General features: G+C 36.4%; 1 protein-coding gene across 1 annotated transcript; it reads left to right on the top strand.

The window, feature by feature from the left end:
• The first annotated feature begins 15396 nt into the window (after positions 1 to 15396).
• On the top strand, positions 15397 to 16389 carry LOC136268617 (arrestin domain-containing protein 17-like). Its single transcript, XM_066064035.1, has one exon. The coding sequence runs from the start codon at positions 15397 to 15399 to the stop codon at positions 16387 to 16389; it is 993 nt and encodes a 330-aa protein (XP_065920107.1).
• Positions 16390 to 16954: the final 565 nt, after the last annotated feature.

Raw genomic sequence — 16954 nt, 5'->3', positions numbered from 1 at the left:
TATTAGACTATGAATTCACAATATATATAATTTGCATTATAGACACAAGAAATTGCAAGTTTAGACTATAAAATTTCAAAGATCTTCTGTGACTTTGGCAACAAAGTTTTAAAATGCGTAACCAGTGGTGAATACATTGCAATGGTTTCAGCTGAAACCCCCTCTGAAAATTTCCCCACCCCCCTAAACTGCTAACTGCCATTAATGAGTTCATATCATTTGTGATGTTGAATCAAATATGCTAAGAATTTGTTTTAATGGTACAAAAGAGTTGTGGCTGGTGCTTCTCAGCAAAAGTGTATTCAATTTTTTTCAAAGTGGTGTGTGAATAGCACTGTTATATATGAGAACCTGTGTACCGCATTTACAAAGCCCTACCTATTAAGAAAAGCAAAATGAAAGCAAGTTTTTATGTTGATAGGTGCACTATTCAATGACATCATGTGGTGTGATCAGTGCTAGATTAGAACAATACCATTAATATTCTATAGATGGTGAAAAGGAGGGGAGTTTAGGGCTAAAGCCCCTTCTCGGACTGCTATAAGGGAGGCTTAACTTCTCATCAGAATGATGTCTTGCCAAAATTATTGTTGCTGAAAACTGAGATGGTATGCTCTAACAGAATGCCCGAATACCCTAACAGAGCAGCCAAGGTGTAAAGTAGTCTAAAAATGAAAAATATGTATTAAATTTTGTTTTTCTATAGTAGGAATCACACAAGTAAATCTTCTCATTGTACCAGACTATTTTGTACTGCTTATAAATGCTAATAGTCTCACATTGTTACATGTTGTAGTTGAAAATGTTTCAAATTGTACTTATGTTATGAAAGTTAACACAGTTTCTGGGGTGCTGTGCCCTCTGATGCCAGAGATTCTATACTCAGGTCTGAGCTATCATGGTTATGATGCATTCCTTATTAATTTCTTATAATTATCTCTAATTGGCTAGTAATTCGGCCACATCTTTTTCTACAGTGGCTATATTTCAAATTACTAGCACTTGAATGTAGAACACAAGTCAGTAATAAAGGATCAATGTTAATACTTTGTAATTTATAGTAACATTCATTCTTGGCCGTACCAGATATCAGCTTGAGTCTCAAATTATTTCTATTTTCATGGTTGCACCTTTTGTATACAGCCAAGCTGTTATTGAATGGATAATACCTGTTGGATTTTACACCAATATGCTTCTTCAACATTTCAGAATCTTACTGCTAAAGCAAGTTAAACATTATAATAGAGAAGTCACACTACACTAATAGTTAACTATGTCACCAGGGACCTGCAAGGTACCCCAATATATAACTTCTTATTCTGAGTGTGTAGGCACTGCTTCACAAACCTATTTATTTGGATTGTTTGTAAGGAGTTGCTTTTGGTCTTGATAAGTTACTGTAGCTAGTCACTATAGCTAACTTATGCTGGCTATGGATTTATTAGCTTTGTGGTACTAATAAACAAAAAGTTACCAAGTGCTCTATTAGAGTATCATTGTGATAAATGGCGCAAAGGATATTAATGTACTAATGCAAATCCATTAAGTGATTATTTTACAACTATTAAATTTATTAGCATTGTGCAATGAACAATGTAGGAATTGTCCCACTCAGCTAGGTTTATCTCTCTTGTTTTGGTATGATATCTCTAGCTCATTTTTAAAATTAATTTAATATGGAAGACAGAGTCATAGAGGAATTTCCAATATATCCAGACATCTGGTAAACTAACAAATGAAATTAGTATACTTGCACAGCTCCGTCTTTACCAGCAATAGCAATTTTGTGTACACCATAGAATACCACAGAATTTTGAACGGCAAAATACTTCATAGCCATGAGGATTGGTTACAAGCTTACAGTTTGGTCTGGCAAATAATTTACCATGTAATGGTGTCTGTTGATTGGCCAGTTGTAGCAAACTAATCATACATAACTATAGGTGATTATTGTAGCTGCTGGCCATTTAGAGCAATTTCTCAATCTCAGACTGGACAAAAGCCTAGCATTCAACATTCTAGCACGGGTTAATTTTTATGCAACAGTAGGATTCAAGTTCTAACAAGTACCAATGGTAGATCCAGCATGAGGCATTTGGGGCAAATCCCCCCCATATCTCCTCCCTTTACCCTGAAACTAAAGCTAAAGTCAAACTGTTACCCAACATCATTGTGCATAATAAGCACCTGTAAAATAATTATTGTTTGACAGGTGTTTAAGCCATCTTCATATAGCTAACCTTCTGTCTATTTGGTAATATTACGTCTAATGAAACACTACTGATCTAATTGTTTGCATCGATGATGACAAACTGTACTATGCTAGCTACTCAGACTAGATTCTTCTTTTTAATGATGTGGATTTGAACTTGTTTGTGCCCCTCCCCTTGGATCCGCCCCTGAGTACAATAGTATCTAAATTCTGTTTTGCTTTTCAAGGTAAAGTGTTTTGTTACAATTGCAAATGCAAAGTAAACTATGCAAATAGATGCCTCACACTAAAGAACTAAATTAGGCTATGAAAAAATATCCGGTTTTTGAGTTAGGATAACCCTTTGAAAGGTTTCAAATTTGTCTCTCTATAGCTAGGCCTCCTAAGTTGTAACAGCACTGGACCACAATATATTTATGCTTGATCCACCAATAGACATATTAGCTCTATAGCTAGGCTTCCTAAGTTGTAACGGCACTGGACCACAATATATTTATGCTTGATCCACCAATGGACATATTAGTTAGTTCATATTCAAAGTATATGGCTATATGGAGTATTACCATATAGCTCTCTAATATGCCAAAGTTACAGTAGCATAATATATATAGATGGCCCAATCTCAATGTTGTTCCCTTGCTTATATAATAGTTTTGCTAAGTCTGGTCTATACAAATATATAAAATACTGTAACAGGGTTAGATTTCCTGAGCAACTTCCTTTAGTCACTCCGGTCCATTAACTAGCATGGGTTCATTCCCTGATTTCAGATCTGTGTGTTGATAGTCAAATGCTTAGCAATGCTTACCAAATAGGGTCTCGGTGACACCACACAGAAGCCAGTTAAAGAAACATGAAAAATATATGAATAATTATGTTAAGTTGTAGATGTTGGGATGAATATGGCTTCCAAACTTGAATACTCTATCCATTTTCCTGTGATATAACTCCTATCCATGACTACCTGTACTAATAGTCATAAATGCAATGTTATCACTCATTGATCTATGAGTTATCCAACTTATGTTATTGAACATCTGTGAACATCTGCCAGTAGCTATATATACATATGCATTTGGATGTGCACAACTATATGTATAATATTCTGCAACTAAGTTGTAGGTAGCTGATCTACAATCTTGTAATCCTAAAATGGCCATGTATACACTGATACTTGTTTAACATTAAATGTTGTGCTTATCAAAAAAGAGGATTTATTTCACCTTATACATTCGTTAGGAAATGAATTGAGAGAAAATTGGAATATTCTGGCTAGACAACTAAATAATACTCTGCTGTGAATATGCCATTTTGTTGACTTCAGTGAAGTTGTTGGTTTAATGGTCCTGTTATTGAATGTGTGGCTACTGCATAAAATGACTGACTTATATCTTGATTTTTAAAATTTGTTCTGGCAGATGTCATACCTATTCATGCCTCCAACGAAATCCGCACAATGCAAGTGATTATGCTTGTATGATTTCACAGATGAGTGTATCACTCATTTTAGTTATGTTCATGTAATTCACCTGCATGACAACTGTTAAATTATGCACTTTATGCACTTAGGAATTAAGTTCTGCCTATATATCACAAGTTCCCTCGTGTTCTTAGAGCTATAGAAATCAGTGTCTCACTAACTGTACTTGTAGCTACAAATGAGTTTGATGTTCCTGATTAACTGAGGTACATATAACTATGTACGTCAAGGTGTTGCACTAATGGAGCATTTACATTTACAGTGTACGAAATTTTTTACAGTTTAGCTATAGATTGAAAGAGTATAGAATTACACATACAGGTACTTATGTGGCTGCATGCTTGTAGTATTAAATTTCATGATTTCAGTGACCACCCATTTTCTTCAGAATTATTACATCTTATCATGAACTTCTTGTAGATTTCAATGTTATACATTTATCTCATGCTGCATCATTCATCATTCACGACCAATTATAACATAGATATATAGTTGAGTTTATGCACATGCAAAATGTAGAAGATACTAAAGGTGATTGACGCATGACAGTCGTTTTCAAAATGCAGGTATGTAGGTGTGCATGTGCTGCAAAAACACACATTTCACATTATAAAAGCCATAATTACATACTTACAATGTACAGGGTGCTCCGATAAAATTTCATGTTCACAACTAGTGTCGGAAAAAATTTCCTCTGTGTGTATGTACATGTGATTATTTGCGAATCAGTTTCATGATATGTATTACAGTGTAGACACAGTTGTACTACTAAGCTTATGAGCATCACAATTCTATTACATTTCATTGTACCGTAATTATTGTCATGATCAACTATGTATGTCATACATATGCATTTCCTCACATTGCTTGCGATGTGAAGATGTTATAATAACCCTATAGGAATATTGCTTGCCTTTATGATACCACAATAATCATAGATTATATATTCGTTACCCAATATATATATATATATATATCTATGCAATAATTGAGCACTGGGCTGAAACTTACACGTGTCTTCTGCACCAGCTACTAATATTTCATACATTAACATTACAATGCATTCCAATGCAACGCATTAATATAGTCATCTAAATAAGTAAGTTGCATGGCCTTGTATCTACAGTTTGACCTGTTTGCTATGGCCACTGTTATCATAGTAAGGTAACTGCCACGAGTCTTTACTGTATAAAAAATGGTGACTTTTTTTAATATAGTCATCTAAATAAGTAAGTTGCATGGCCTTGTATCTACAGTTTGACCTGTTTGCTATGGCCACTGTTATCATAGTAAGGTAACTGCCACGAGTCTTTACTGTATAAAAAATGGTGACAGTGATGACTATATCTCTGAATGTCAAGTATCTGCAAGCATAGATATAGTATCTGTGGTACAACGTGTAGGCTTCAAACCAACGTTATGTGGACCTCACAAGTGTGATCATCTCATACAATTTAGCTTCATGGGTAAATGACAGCTTTCAAGAATGCCTCAAACAAGAAGTAGCCAGTAATCTGAGACAATATGATGCATACTTTAAGTTAGAAATTATATATTACCAAAATTAATGTTGCAGTACATGTATTGCTAACTATTAAAAGTATATTTCATCAGATGTAATGCTAATTATAAATGATTAATGTTCATCAATACAATAACCTAACCGTCATTCTGCATGTGATGTGGCTCTCTTCTCAACTGCTGTCTAATGATGGTGGTTGTTTTGGTAGGTTATAGGGTTCCATGGTTCACTGGTATGAATGAACTAGCTACACTCCATTGAATACTGAGCAGCAAATTCATCTTTTGTTTAATTGTATCACACCAGCTTTACTTAACCGCATGAAGTATGGTGTGTAAGTTGTAAATTGTTGCTTTTGAGTATTGCAACAAATTATTCACTCTTACTCCATTATTTGTAATCGGAAATGACAGTATGTACGTATGAAATTACATATACAACATAAAATGGGCTGCTTATGATCAGTGGTAAATTGATATGTACATAGCTGTGTAGCTGTATAGTTGCTAGAAATTAGGCGTGTGTGTGTATGTGTGTGTGTGTGTGTGTGATGTGAGTATATATTTGGGATGGTGTAGTTAAACTATATAACTGCATATAACTGAACTCACTTGCTCTACAAATGATTTCTCAACAAATTCATCAGATGGCCAGGCTGTTTCACTTTTCTATGAACTCATGATACTTAAAATCAAGTGATAGTTAGGTGTACATTGTGAGGTAACTGTATACATGTGATGCATGTAATTGCATGCTTCCTACTGTTTTCTAGGTAACTATATACTGAAAACTCTACATAGTGTATATGTACATATACATACGTAAGTTTTACTTTTATAGATAACCACACACTCATGTACATTGTACATACATGAATGTTATAACACACTAGCTATGTGCACACAGGTGTTCAACTCTGATGCATTATTGTTTCAGTGTTAGTTCCTTTTATAACACTCATGGATGTACAATGTACATGAGTATGAAGAGGAACTAACACTGAAATAAACATCAGAGTTGAAGTCCTGTGTGCACATAGCTAGTGTGTTATAACATTCAATGTACATGAGTGTGAAGAGGAACTAACACTGAAACAATAATGCATCACAGTTAAACTTCTGTGTGCATATAGCTAGTGTGTTATAACATTCATGTATGTACAATGTACATGAGTGTGTAGTTATCTATAAAAGTAAAACTTACGTATGTATATGTACATATAATATGTAGGGTTTTATATAGTTACCTAGAAAACAGTAGGAAGCATGCAATTACGTGCGTCACATGTACAGTTACCTCCTAACTATCACTTGATTTTAAGTATCATGAGTTCATAGAAAAGTGAAACAGCCTGGCCATCTGATGAATTTGTTGAGAACTTATTTGTATAGAGCAAGTGAGTTCAGTTATATGCAGTTATATAGTTTAACTACACCATCCCAAATATATACTCACATTACACACACACACACACACGCACACACACCTAATTTCTGTCCACATGCCACATGCTGCAAGTGAACATAGAAGCCATGTAGTACTGATACAGTTCTAACCAGAAGTGGTTGTTGGGCTAACAATGGCTTCCAACGTATGAATTCCCTTTATAACTTGACTCATGCCTAGGCAATGTGTGGATATGTGACTAACACTGACTACAATCATTGAACATTTCATAGTGTTGCTATATTCACTAGCAACTAATAAATAACCCATGTTACATCATTAGTTGTCTGATTATTGTATGTAAACTATGGTCTGCAGTCAAGGTAATTATTGTTATACATACAAGACACTACATAAATATGGTAGGTGTTAATCCAGCATGAATACATACATCACCTTACTTCCACTATGTCACCACTGTGATCAAGTACATCGGTATTTAATGAGACTTTGCATAGTGCATTAGCTACCTACTTACAACTAGGTCACATGTAAACCATACATATGTATGTCAAGTTGGTGAAAATTTAGCTATGTAGTGATGGTATCAATGGTAGAAATGTTAAATAATCAGAGGAATAATCTCATAAATTACTTTTAACAACCCACACATATATGTAATATCATTTATGATGATGCTGCATGTCATCATTAAATTTCCTGCAAGAGCATATTAATATAACTGCTGACCAACGTAACGCTAAACATTCACACTTATAGTACCTTCACCTGGCCAGCTGAATAATGTCTATAGTATGTACAAGTTGAGCTGGATCCTGAAAAACAGCTAAAAATTAAAAGTGGATTTTTCTCAAGAGAGTTAACATTTCAGTCAACCAGATAATTAGTGGTGACAGCAAAGTCGTCAACAACAGATACGTACAGTATGGCTCCATTTCAAGTTCAGGAAAGGGTAGCAATGGACAGTGCACTTTTATGGCTTCCACATAGGAAATTTATAGTGAAATTTTTGATTGGTCATAAATATTATGTCTGACATTAAAAAAAAAAGATTTTGAAATATCTTTAGCGGGTCAAGCAGTACTACAAATGAGCCAAATTTCAAGATCGTGCATAATTGCATCTATGAGTTATTAAATGTTTGTGAGGATCCAGCTCAACACGTACATACTATAGTTGTGGGTGATACAGAATGTGTAAATATGAAACAAAGACAAGAGCCTGAGAGTGATTGTGGCAAAATTCATTTGACTGCCTTTCAGATACTAAGGAGGTGATCATTCATTCTTCATGAGTCTAAAAATGGCATCCCATGTCAATGCCAGCAACAATTTAACTGTAGCAACCTCACTATAGTGTTGAATCACTGATTCACTAATGGACAAAATTAATGTATCTATTCACAATGATATTGTATGTGTACAAACGTTCGAAGTATGCAATTTTTGCAAATAAGTAATGGCTTATCACACAGGCTGCCCATTTCATAGCAGCTGCTCAACACCAAAATGATAATGAAGTAGATCTACACATCGTATTACATGCACGGACGTATCAAATGCTTGTTAACAAATGATACAGTTCCACTTTTGCCATACAATATGTTTATACTGACATTGTACCTATAGGAAAATATTTTGACATTTTGTGAAGAATGATATAGAAGAATTCCTCAATATTTCTAATCCTACTATAATAGTTCACTTTAGTTCCTTTTCCTTACTGAAGTACTGTTAGGTGACATTGCTTTTTCCAAAAATAGTTTTTACAGCCTGGTTAAAACCACCAAATAGCAACTATTGTTCTGTATCCTGTTACGTACGCATCTTCACATAATTTCAAGTTGTGATGTAAAAGTTTTTGCTTTATTCTTATATACCTTAAGTAAGAGTAGGGATTGTGTTGGGATACCCAAGATCCTACTTAAATACAGTGACACAGACAGTTAGCAGTTGCCTCCCTGGACATTATATAGGGTGGCATCATGTTGATCATTGCATTCTCATTGAAATATCGGTGCATGCATATGGTTACTATTGGTTGGGGTATTGGTTAGGGGATATTTTACCCATAAATATGTCATCATGGCTCTGCTGAGTATAGCACAGCAAAAATAGTGTTCCAATACTACATATTCTAACCCCGTCTTTATTCAGTATTGGAACAACTATTTTAAAAACTCCCTATAATGAGACAAAACGAACCTCAAATCTATAAATGACTCTAACGTTATTCACTATTTGGGGCTGTGGTCTATTTTTGTTTGAGCCTAGATAAAATTTTTGGACTATTAGTTCCAACACCATAACATAGACGGAATAAATACAGTCAGTATTTGTGTATGAATTATGCTGTGTAGGCACCATCCTATAAGCAGTGCTTTTAATTTTAACTACTGTACAATGCTGCAGAAGTCAATGTTTTGCCCTGTCAATCATGATGGGTCTGCAACAAGTGAAAAATTGCCTACAGGCTTTACAAGATTTACACAGATATTTACAGAAATTGTCAAAAAAGCAAACTAATTTGATCACACATAATAGTCAAGTGGAAATTTAGACTAATTTGAGATATAAGATCTACAGACTCTCTTCAATAGCCTACAAGATTTATGCATCACTGCGGATCCCTCGGTTAATCAAGACACTTGAAAATGGGCACACCTGCATAATCTAGACACTTGGTGATGCATAGTTGCAAAGTATACCCCTTCCTGCTCGTTTTCTTAAAGAAGTGGCATATGAAATCTCCCCAGCCTTATCATTGATCTTCCAGGCTTCTTTAGATCAAGGTACACTACCAAGTATCTGGAAAACTGCGAAGGTAGTTCCTATTTATAAGAAAGGTAATAAATCAGACCCATGCAACTATAGACCTGTGTCCCTTACGTGTATCTGCTGCAACATATTAGAGCATATAGTATATCCAAGTGTATCTAATCATTTAACATCCTTTAACATTCTATGCAATGAACAACACGATTTCCATCACAAAAGGAGTTGTGAAACACAATTAATTTCCACGGTAAATGACTTTGCTAAGTGTTTGAATCAAAAGGGCCAATGTGATGTACTTCTACTTGACTTTAGTAAAGCCTTTGATAAGGTTCCACATTCCCGACTCTACCTCAAGCTCCAACATTATGGGATTGATGGATCTATCCTATTGTGGATTAAGTCCTTTTTAACTTGCAGATCCCAGTATGTAGTGCTAGAAGGGAAAAACAGCTACTCTAAACAAGTTCTCTGTACCCCAAGGTACTGTACTTGCACCACTTCTGTTTTTATTGTATATAAATGATCTCCCTGCTTGTGTCAATAATAAAGTTAAATTGTATATATGCAGATGATGTCCAACTGTACTCCTACATACATTCTGAATCCGATTGTATAGCCCTACAACAGGATCTTGACAAACTTACTGAATGGGCTCATACTTGGCTGATGGAATTTAACATTAAGAAATGTGAACACTTGAGAATTACCAATAAAAGAAATCCCATCATTTATAGCTATCATCTGGAGAATTCTATCATCTCTGAGGTTCCTCACACAAAATATCTTGGGATCACCATTGACCAGAAACTATCATGGAATGAACACATTCAAAGAGTCACTAGCAAAGCAAACCAGGTTAATGGATTTTTGTGTCGTAATCTTCACCAATGCCCTGTTTCTGTTAAGAGCAATTGTTACAAGATGATGGTCTGCCCCATTGTTGAATATGCATCCTCTGTCTGGGCCCCCCACACCCACACCAACTTGAATCCATCCAAAGGAGATCTAGAGCAGCCAGATTTTGCTACAATAATTTTTCTAGATTTAGTAGTGTAACAAGAATGATGTTAGTATGAATATATACAATATGTAGACATAAATCTGCATTCCTTGACTTTTGATACAAAATTTGTTAATAGTGGCATCATTGTCCTAGATAATCAAGGAATTATCCAAATCTTCAGATCGTTCATTAAAATTGAAGTACATTTTATAACACTCTTGAGCTTGCAGATGAAAGAAACAAGTAATAAAAGAATAATTCTAAAGTAAACACTGTACACTGTAAGTTTCACAAAGGGTATAGCCAATGGACGTGGTTTACATACATAACTGCTGTAGTAGAGCATGAGTATTTTCCAAAATGCTACCACATACTAGATTCAATTTGGAGAGCTCTTGTATTGCCAAGGATTGTTTTCTATGTCAACAATGTTTTGAATAACTTGACAGATGATATAATGACTATCTAATCCAAAAGAGTGCGGCCCTCAAAAAGGTTATGGTGCAAAAAGATGTGAAATCCAAGGTGGCGACCAAGAATAATAAATGGCTGTGATGATAGGTTAATGGTAAAAAATTTAATAACGACAATTCAGGTGAATTTGGTCTTGGCACAACATTCACCTGAATTGTCGTTATTAAAATTTTTACCATTAAATTTACCTACCCTTGAAGAAAAAAGAAACAAGTCTAAGATAACTACTTTAATGGCAATCTAAGTATACCTACAAATGATCTAATAGCTAATCATCGTCCATCAAGGGAAGGATATTATAAACAGCTTGTCACTATGATTGACTCTTATAAATTTTCCTTTTTCCCTTCTACAATCAGACTCTGGAACACACTCCCCCCTTTGTAATTCACTCCCCTACCTTAGGCTTAGATGAGTTTTGTACCAACCTGAACATGCATTATGATCACATCTGTGCACAACGATCTTTTTGATTTCTGAACAGTAAAAAATAATAAAGTATATCTCTAGCAGTGTTGAAACTAGTCTCGCGGCGCCAGACCCTATTTTTTGGTCCTCCATACAATGCATCCGCGGAGCCCGTTCATCCATCGGTCACTATGTTAAGACTCCCCCAATTGTGGAGCTGATTCGGGCAGAGTCTCAGTTTGCCGTGGACTAAGAAAGTCCCGGTTTGTCCAGCACAGGCCATTTATGTGCTGGGGGTGGTAGCAAGGGCAGTCCATCAAGCCCGGGTTAAAAAAATAATAATTTCAAAAAAAATTTTAGGGGGGGGGGGGGGGGGGCGCCGCGAGACTACCAGGTCGGGGCATCCGGCCGGTTTACAAATTATCCGCGGATTGGATCACGTGAGAAATGAAAATGTTCGTTTGACGATGCATCGCGTAGCTCTTTCGTGAGCCACGCCCACTTATCGTGTTACAAACATACGCTCAGCCATGCCCATTTATTAGTAAGTGCAGTCTGTAGCACGAAACTGTGTCCTTTGGCTGTCTGCAAGCTTACGTGAAGCCACGCCCACTAATCAATTATTGTAAGAGTTGTATATAGTCGAGTCTTTCAGCAGGATAATACTTTTGTGGCCACACCCACTTCAATATATCGGGAAATTGTAATACTGGGTATGCACGAAGCCACACCCAATTGCTGTCTGTAAACTCGCAGTAGCTACGTGGAACCAAAACCCACTGACTGATTTTATATTATAAACTTACCGGCTTAGTTATCACATAACTACTCGTTTACTCAACACGAATCGAACGCTCAAAACGTAGTCTCGCTCGCTCGAAACTACCCGAAACATAGCTCTTATCGCACGCCTCGGCTTTAATCAATCCGGGTAACATCCGGGTCAGTGGGTCATCCGGGTCAGTAGTAGTGACCCGGTTTCAACGCTGATCCCTAGCATGTAAACTGACTTGGAATTGTTGGAAAATCATGACACCTTGATAATCAGGACACTTTTGGTCAGTCCCAAGGTGTCACAAATATAACCGACTGTATAGTGAGATTTGTACAAAAACAACACTAGGTAACAATACTGTTATTGTAGTAAATTGTTAATTTCAGACTTTATAAAAATATTTTTCTAGTTTACGAGAGAAAACCGTCACTGAAAATTTTGTATATTAGTGCATGCGAGTCCTTGGACACACGTGACTATGAGTCAGTATGGTCCTAAGAAACTGTGTGGGCATAGCAAGGGTGTAAGTAGAAATATTAGTCAGATCCAGCCACTCTTTACAGTTTCTAGCCAAAAATGTCCAGCATCATAGGCTATTCATAGCACTTGCATAGTTCTACAGATGGCTTGAAGACAGTATGGTACAGCTGGAAAATTTGATAAAATTCCAAACGTAGGTCAGTTGGAAATGGGAGATGAACCAATGAAACAACCTGTGAAAACTGAAAAGTTTTCAGTGGTAGCTTTCAACAGTTGTCATGAAAATGTGGTGAAATTGCATTTCAAAAACTGATGAAAACTCAATGAAAACACAAAACTTCACTTTCCATGGGGTCTTTCACTCCAGTAGTGCAAGTACTGAAATTTCAATGGTCTCATAGTTAATAACCGGAGATGCTAGATTGATCAAATTCTGCCAATAATTGCAAATATTCAACTTTTGATATTCCATGCTGATTCTTAATGATGGACAGAGTGTATTGGACATTTAAATTCCACCATAGAAACACAATGAATTTTTGAGATCAACAATATCAGGGGATTCAGGACAACATCAGTGTAATTACTGACAAACTATTCTATTAGAGTATTCATGTCAATCTTATTCCTGGCATGACATACATAGCTTATAAATTATGATGCATTTTCATATGGAACAGTCTTAGCAATGAAAAGGCAGCAGCAATTGCAATCACCACATCTCAAAGGGTAGGTATAAACAGTGGACCTGGGGACCCAAGAACCCGTGAAGACCCAACCTTTCATGGATTTTACACATTGCTAGACACCTTTGCTAGTCAGTGGCTAATCTCACAAAGCCAATCTGTTGAAATTGTTCATACTGTGTTTGATTTAATTTAGAAATAACAAGCGTCTCTGAAAATTGCCTGCTCATGCATATGCTGCATGCTAGCCTATTATATCACCAGCTAATAAAGTTCAGTGAACATGAAAATGGCTTCAGTGAAGCGATTACTGCAAGGTACACCAGCAGCTCAATAAACAAGCTTTGTGTGCCATGTAGCCCACAAACAGTTAGAAACAAGTCCTTGATTTATAATACTACAATTACTGAAGATGTGAAGAATGAGTGGCCTACGCTGCACTTATCATTTCTAGGCATCATGCAAGGAACCGTCATGGCTGTAAGTCATTAACTGTACCTTAGTGTGCAAAGCACACTAGCATGCAATGCACACTAGCATGCAAAGCACACTAGCATGCAAAGCACACTAGCATGCAAAGCACACTAGCATGCAAAGCACACTGGCATGCAAAGCACACTAGCATGCAAAGCACACTAGCATGCAAAGCACACTAGCATGCAAAGCTGATGACAGGACAGAGAAAGAGTGATCTACACTATAGGCTATTTGAGATTAGCCAATATGACTTGCAAGGTATCTACAAGGATAGTATGTATAAAGTAGGTGCTGGTATTACGGGATTGGGAGTAATATGGGTCGCATAGCTTAAAACAAGTTTAGTAGGTAATACCTATTCAGATCATCATAGATAGTGATTATACGTAAACCACAAATCTAATTATAGCTCCTTAATTTTGCTATATTTGGAAGACTACTAATGATTGTCTTTGTACCACTCACTATGCAGTAAAGAGTAGAAAGATATGAAGTGTGTATACTAGGTCAACTAATCTGTTTCCACTGTTTACAGTGTCCCTGTTATCCTTTGCATATAAAATTTACCATAATCAAATATGATATATATAGTCAACTTACAAATGCAGTGTCTCATAATACCTCCATGTCAGGAGGAAGAACCATCATTATTGAAGTAAAAGGCATGAACAATAATAAACAATTAATGTGATGTGTCCTCGGACTCACGCATCCATATAAGGAAAATGCCCATGACAAGGAAAATTCATTGCTAATCTGAAAGTATCAATAGTGGTATATACCTTTCCCAAGCTGTGCTTGTCCTTTGACAGACTACAAATTTATAGCTTGACTTTCGTTTTGACCGAGGACGAAGATCAAAGTACAGATATATCAGTTGGAGTACCACCCCCTTGTGTAGTTAAGTAACTAATTGAAATTGTACACATGTAACTGCACATCAGCATTATACCCCTGGAGGGTCCTGCTGATTAACAATAAATAATAAAAATAAATAGTCGTCATACCGAGTAATCTCATCTGATGGTTCCGGGCCAAAAAACATAAGTATGGCATAATTACACTGACTAGCATGATGCTTCAAGGTTCCTATTGTGTTCAGAATTATACGAGGATATTAATAGACTAGTGACCACGTGCTGGTGCCTAACCGGCGTTAAGTTCAAACTTGAAACCTCTCAGTGCAGCTGAGTACACACGACGCTATACGCATCATGTTGGTGCCAGGTGTTACGTGACTCGTAGTGACTTTGAAAGTACCTGTTGATCTCACCATGCTTACTTCTGTTACTTCCTTCCTTCCTCCCTGTACTTGTGAGCAAAGAGTGCGTTACAAAAGTTTTGGAACACCCCGCATGATCCTCCTGCGGTCGCTGGCCACGAATTAACCAGTACCTTCCAGAGTAAATCCTTCATACCTATACACCCGTGACCGAACACTTTACACTTTTCATCATCAAGTTCAAAGGAGGCGGTGATTAGTATGATGAAAGCTTTTATGAATTAACGCGTGGTGTATTTTTGTCACTTTGACGTCACATTAGCAAGTCACAACACTTTCCATATACGTAAATGCGCATAGTCAGTGTAAATATATGGCTTTGTCCGAACTGAATTGGCTTCAGGCTGGCATTTTCCGTATAAAAGGAGTGTGATAAGAAACGAGTGTCACATTTTAGTTTCGACAAATTACCGATGGGGAGAATATTGTTATACATCGACTTATTTGAAAAGCAGGCCTTCTGCGCGGGGTCAACCATCAATGGAAAAGTCGTTCTGCAACTAGAGAAGGCAAAGATGGTCGACAAGATCAACGTAACTTTTAGTGGAAGGGCATATATCTTTGTCTCAGAATTCGAACAGGAGTTGAAGAAAGAAAAGTGTTCTCACATAGACAGTGACCAAGAGAATCTTGTTGATTTCACTACCACAGTATGGTCTGGATCCAACCAGCAGTTTCTGGATGCTGGTAGACACACCTTTCCATTTAGCATTGAGATACCACATTCATTGCCTAGCTCCTTTCTCTGTGAGAATCTGAAAGGCTGTCACATTGCATATGGTTTGAAAGCTACTGTGGTCAGGCCCAAAAAGAAGGATCAATCAACTGAAATTCCTGTCTCCGTGTCAAACATTGTGGACGTCGGCCACTCTTCATTTGTAAACCCACAGTGTGTTTCATCTACAAAAGAAAAATGTAGCTTGTTCAAATGCTTTTCTAACAATGGACACATTGCGATGGCTATCACAACTAATCATTGCGGTTACTGTGTTGGGGATTCTGTAATCATCTCTGCAGACATAGAAAACCATACGAACAGTAAAGTCTCTTCACTGCAGACAACTCTAATGAGAAATGTCATGCACAAAGATCATGTGCACAAGAAATATTGTACAATCTTAGAAACAGCTGAGGATAACAAAATTTGGACCAAAAAGATGCTGCAGATCCCTTCAACAAGTCCCAGCATAACTGACTGTCATTTAGTGAAGGTTACTTATGAGCTTAAAGTCAAACTGAGGATGACCAACAAGTCAAAGCTTACAGTTAGTTTACCTATAACCATAGGTAGTGCTAAGGAAGAGAGTAGTGATGATGGGTACAGTGAACAGTGTAACCTTGTAACAAGGTACCCAAGCAACGATACTTTGCTATCTGTTTCATCAACTGAGTGTTTACTCGATTAACTAAACATATGCACACACCACATTTGGAATAATGTCTAGTTATACATGAAATATATAGCTGACTGTAAATTTGATTCCATGCGCTATCACTATCATATTAATTTTCTCTGTAACTCAAGCTTGTTTTTCAATACTGGTATATTTTGTTAATAAGTGAATATTGGTTGTGAGACTAATTCATAATGCAATGACTGTTTTTGTAATGTTATGTTGTTTATAAATGTGAAACTGGTTACAGTAATGACATAAACATAAAACTGGGTACAGATATAGTAATATATATGACAGGGGTAATATAATAGGGAGGCTTTTCTATGTTGTTCTAAAACAGTTACATGCGGATTAGAATTTCAATTTGCATAGGGCACTGCATGGTGTGGTGGATTTTATGGAAAGCTGTTTACACTTTGAAAACTTGACCACCAAAAGTTGTTTATGCTAAAACTATTTGAAAACCTAACATTTATGTTTGAAACATTGACCACAGAAGCACTTTGTGACCCATAGAAGTTGAAAATAGGTCATGATCAAATCGTGCTCATGGAGGACTCATGTACTGATCATA

This window comes from Dysidea avara, chromosome 1 (assembly GCF_963678975.1).
Source record: "Dysidea avara chromosome 1, odDysAvar1.4, whole genome shotgun sequence".
Taxonomy (NCBI): Eukaryota; Metazoa; Porifera; class Demospongiae; order Dictyoceratida; family Dysideidae; genus Dysidea; species Dysidea avara.
Note: the sequence above shows the minus strand (reverse complement) of the source record. Positions and strands in the feature narration are given on the sequence as shown.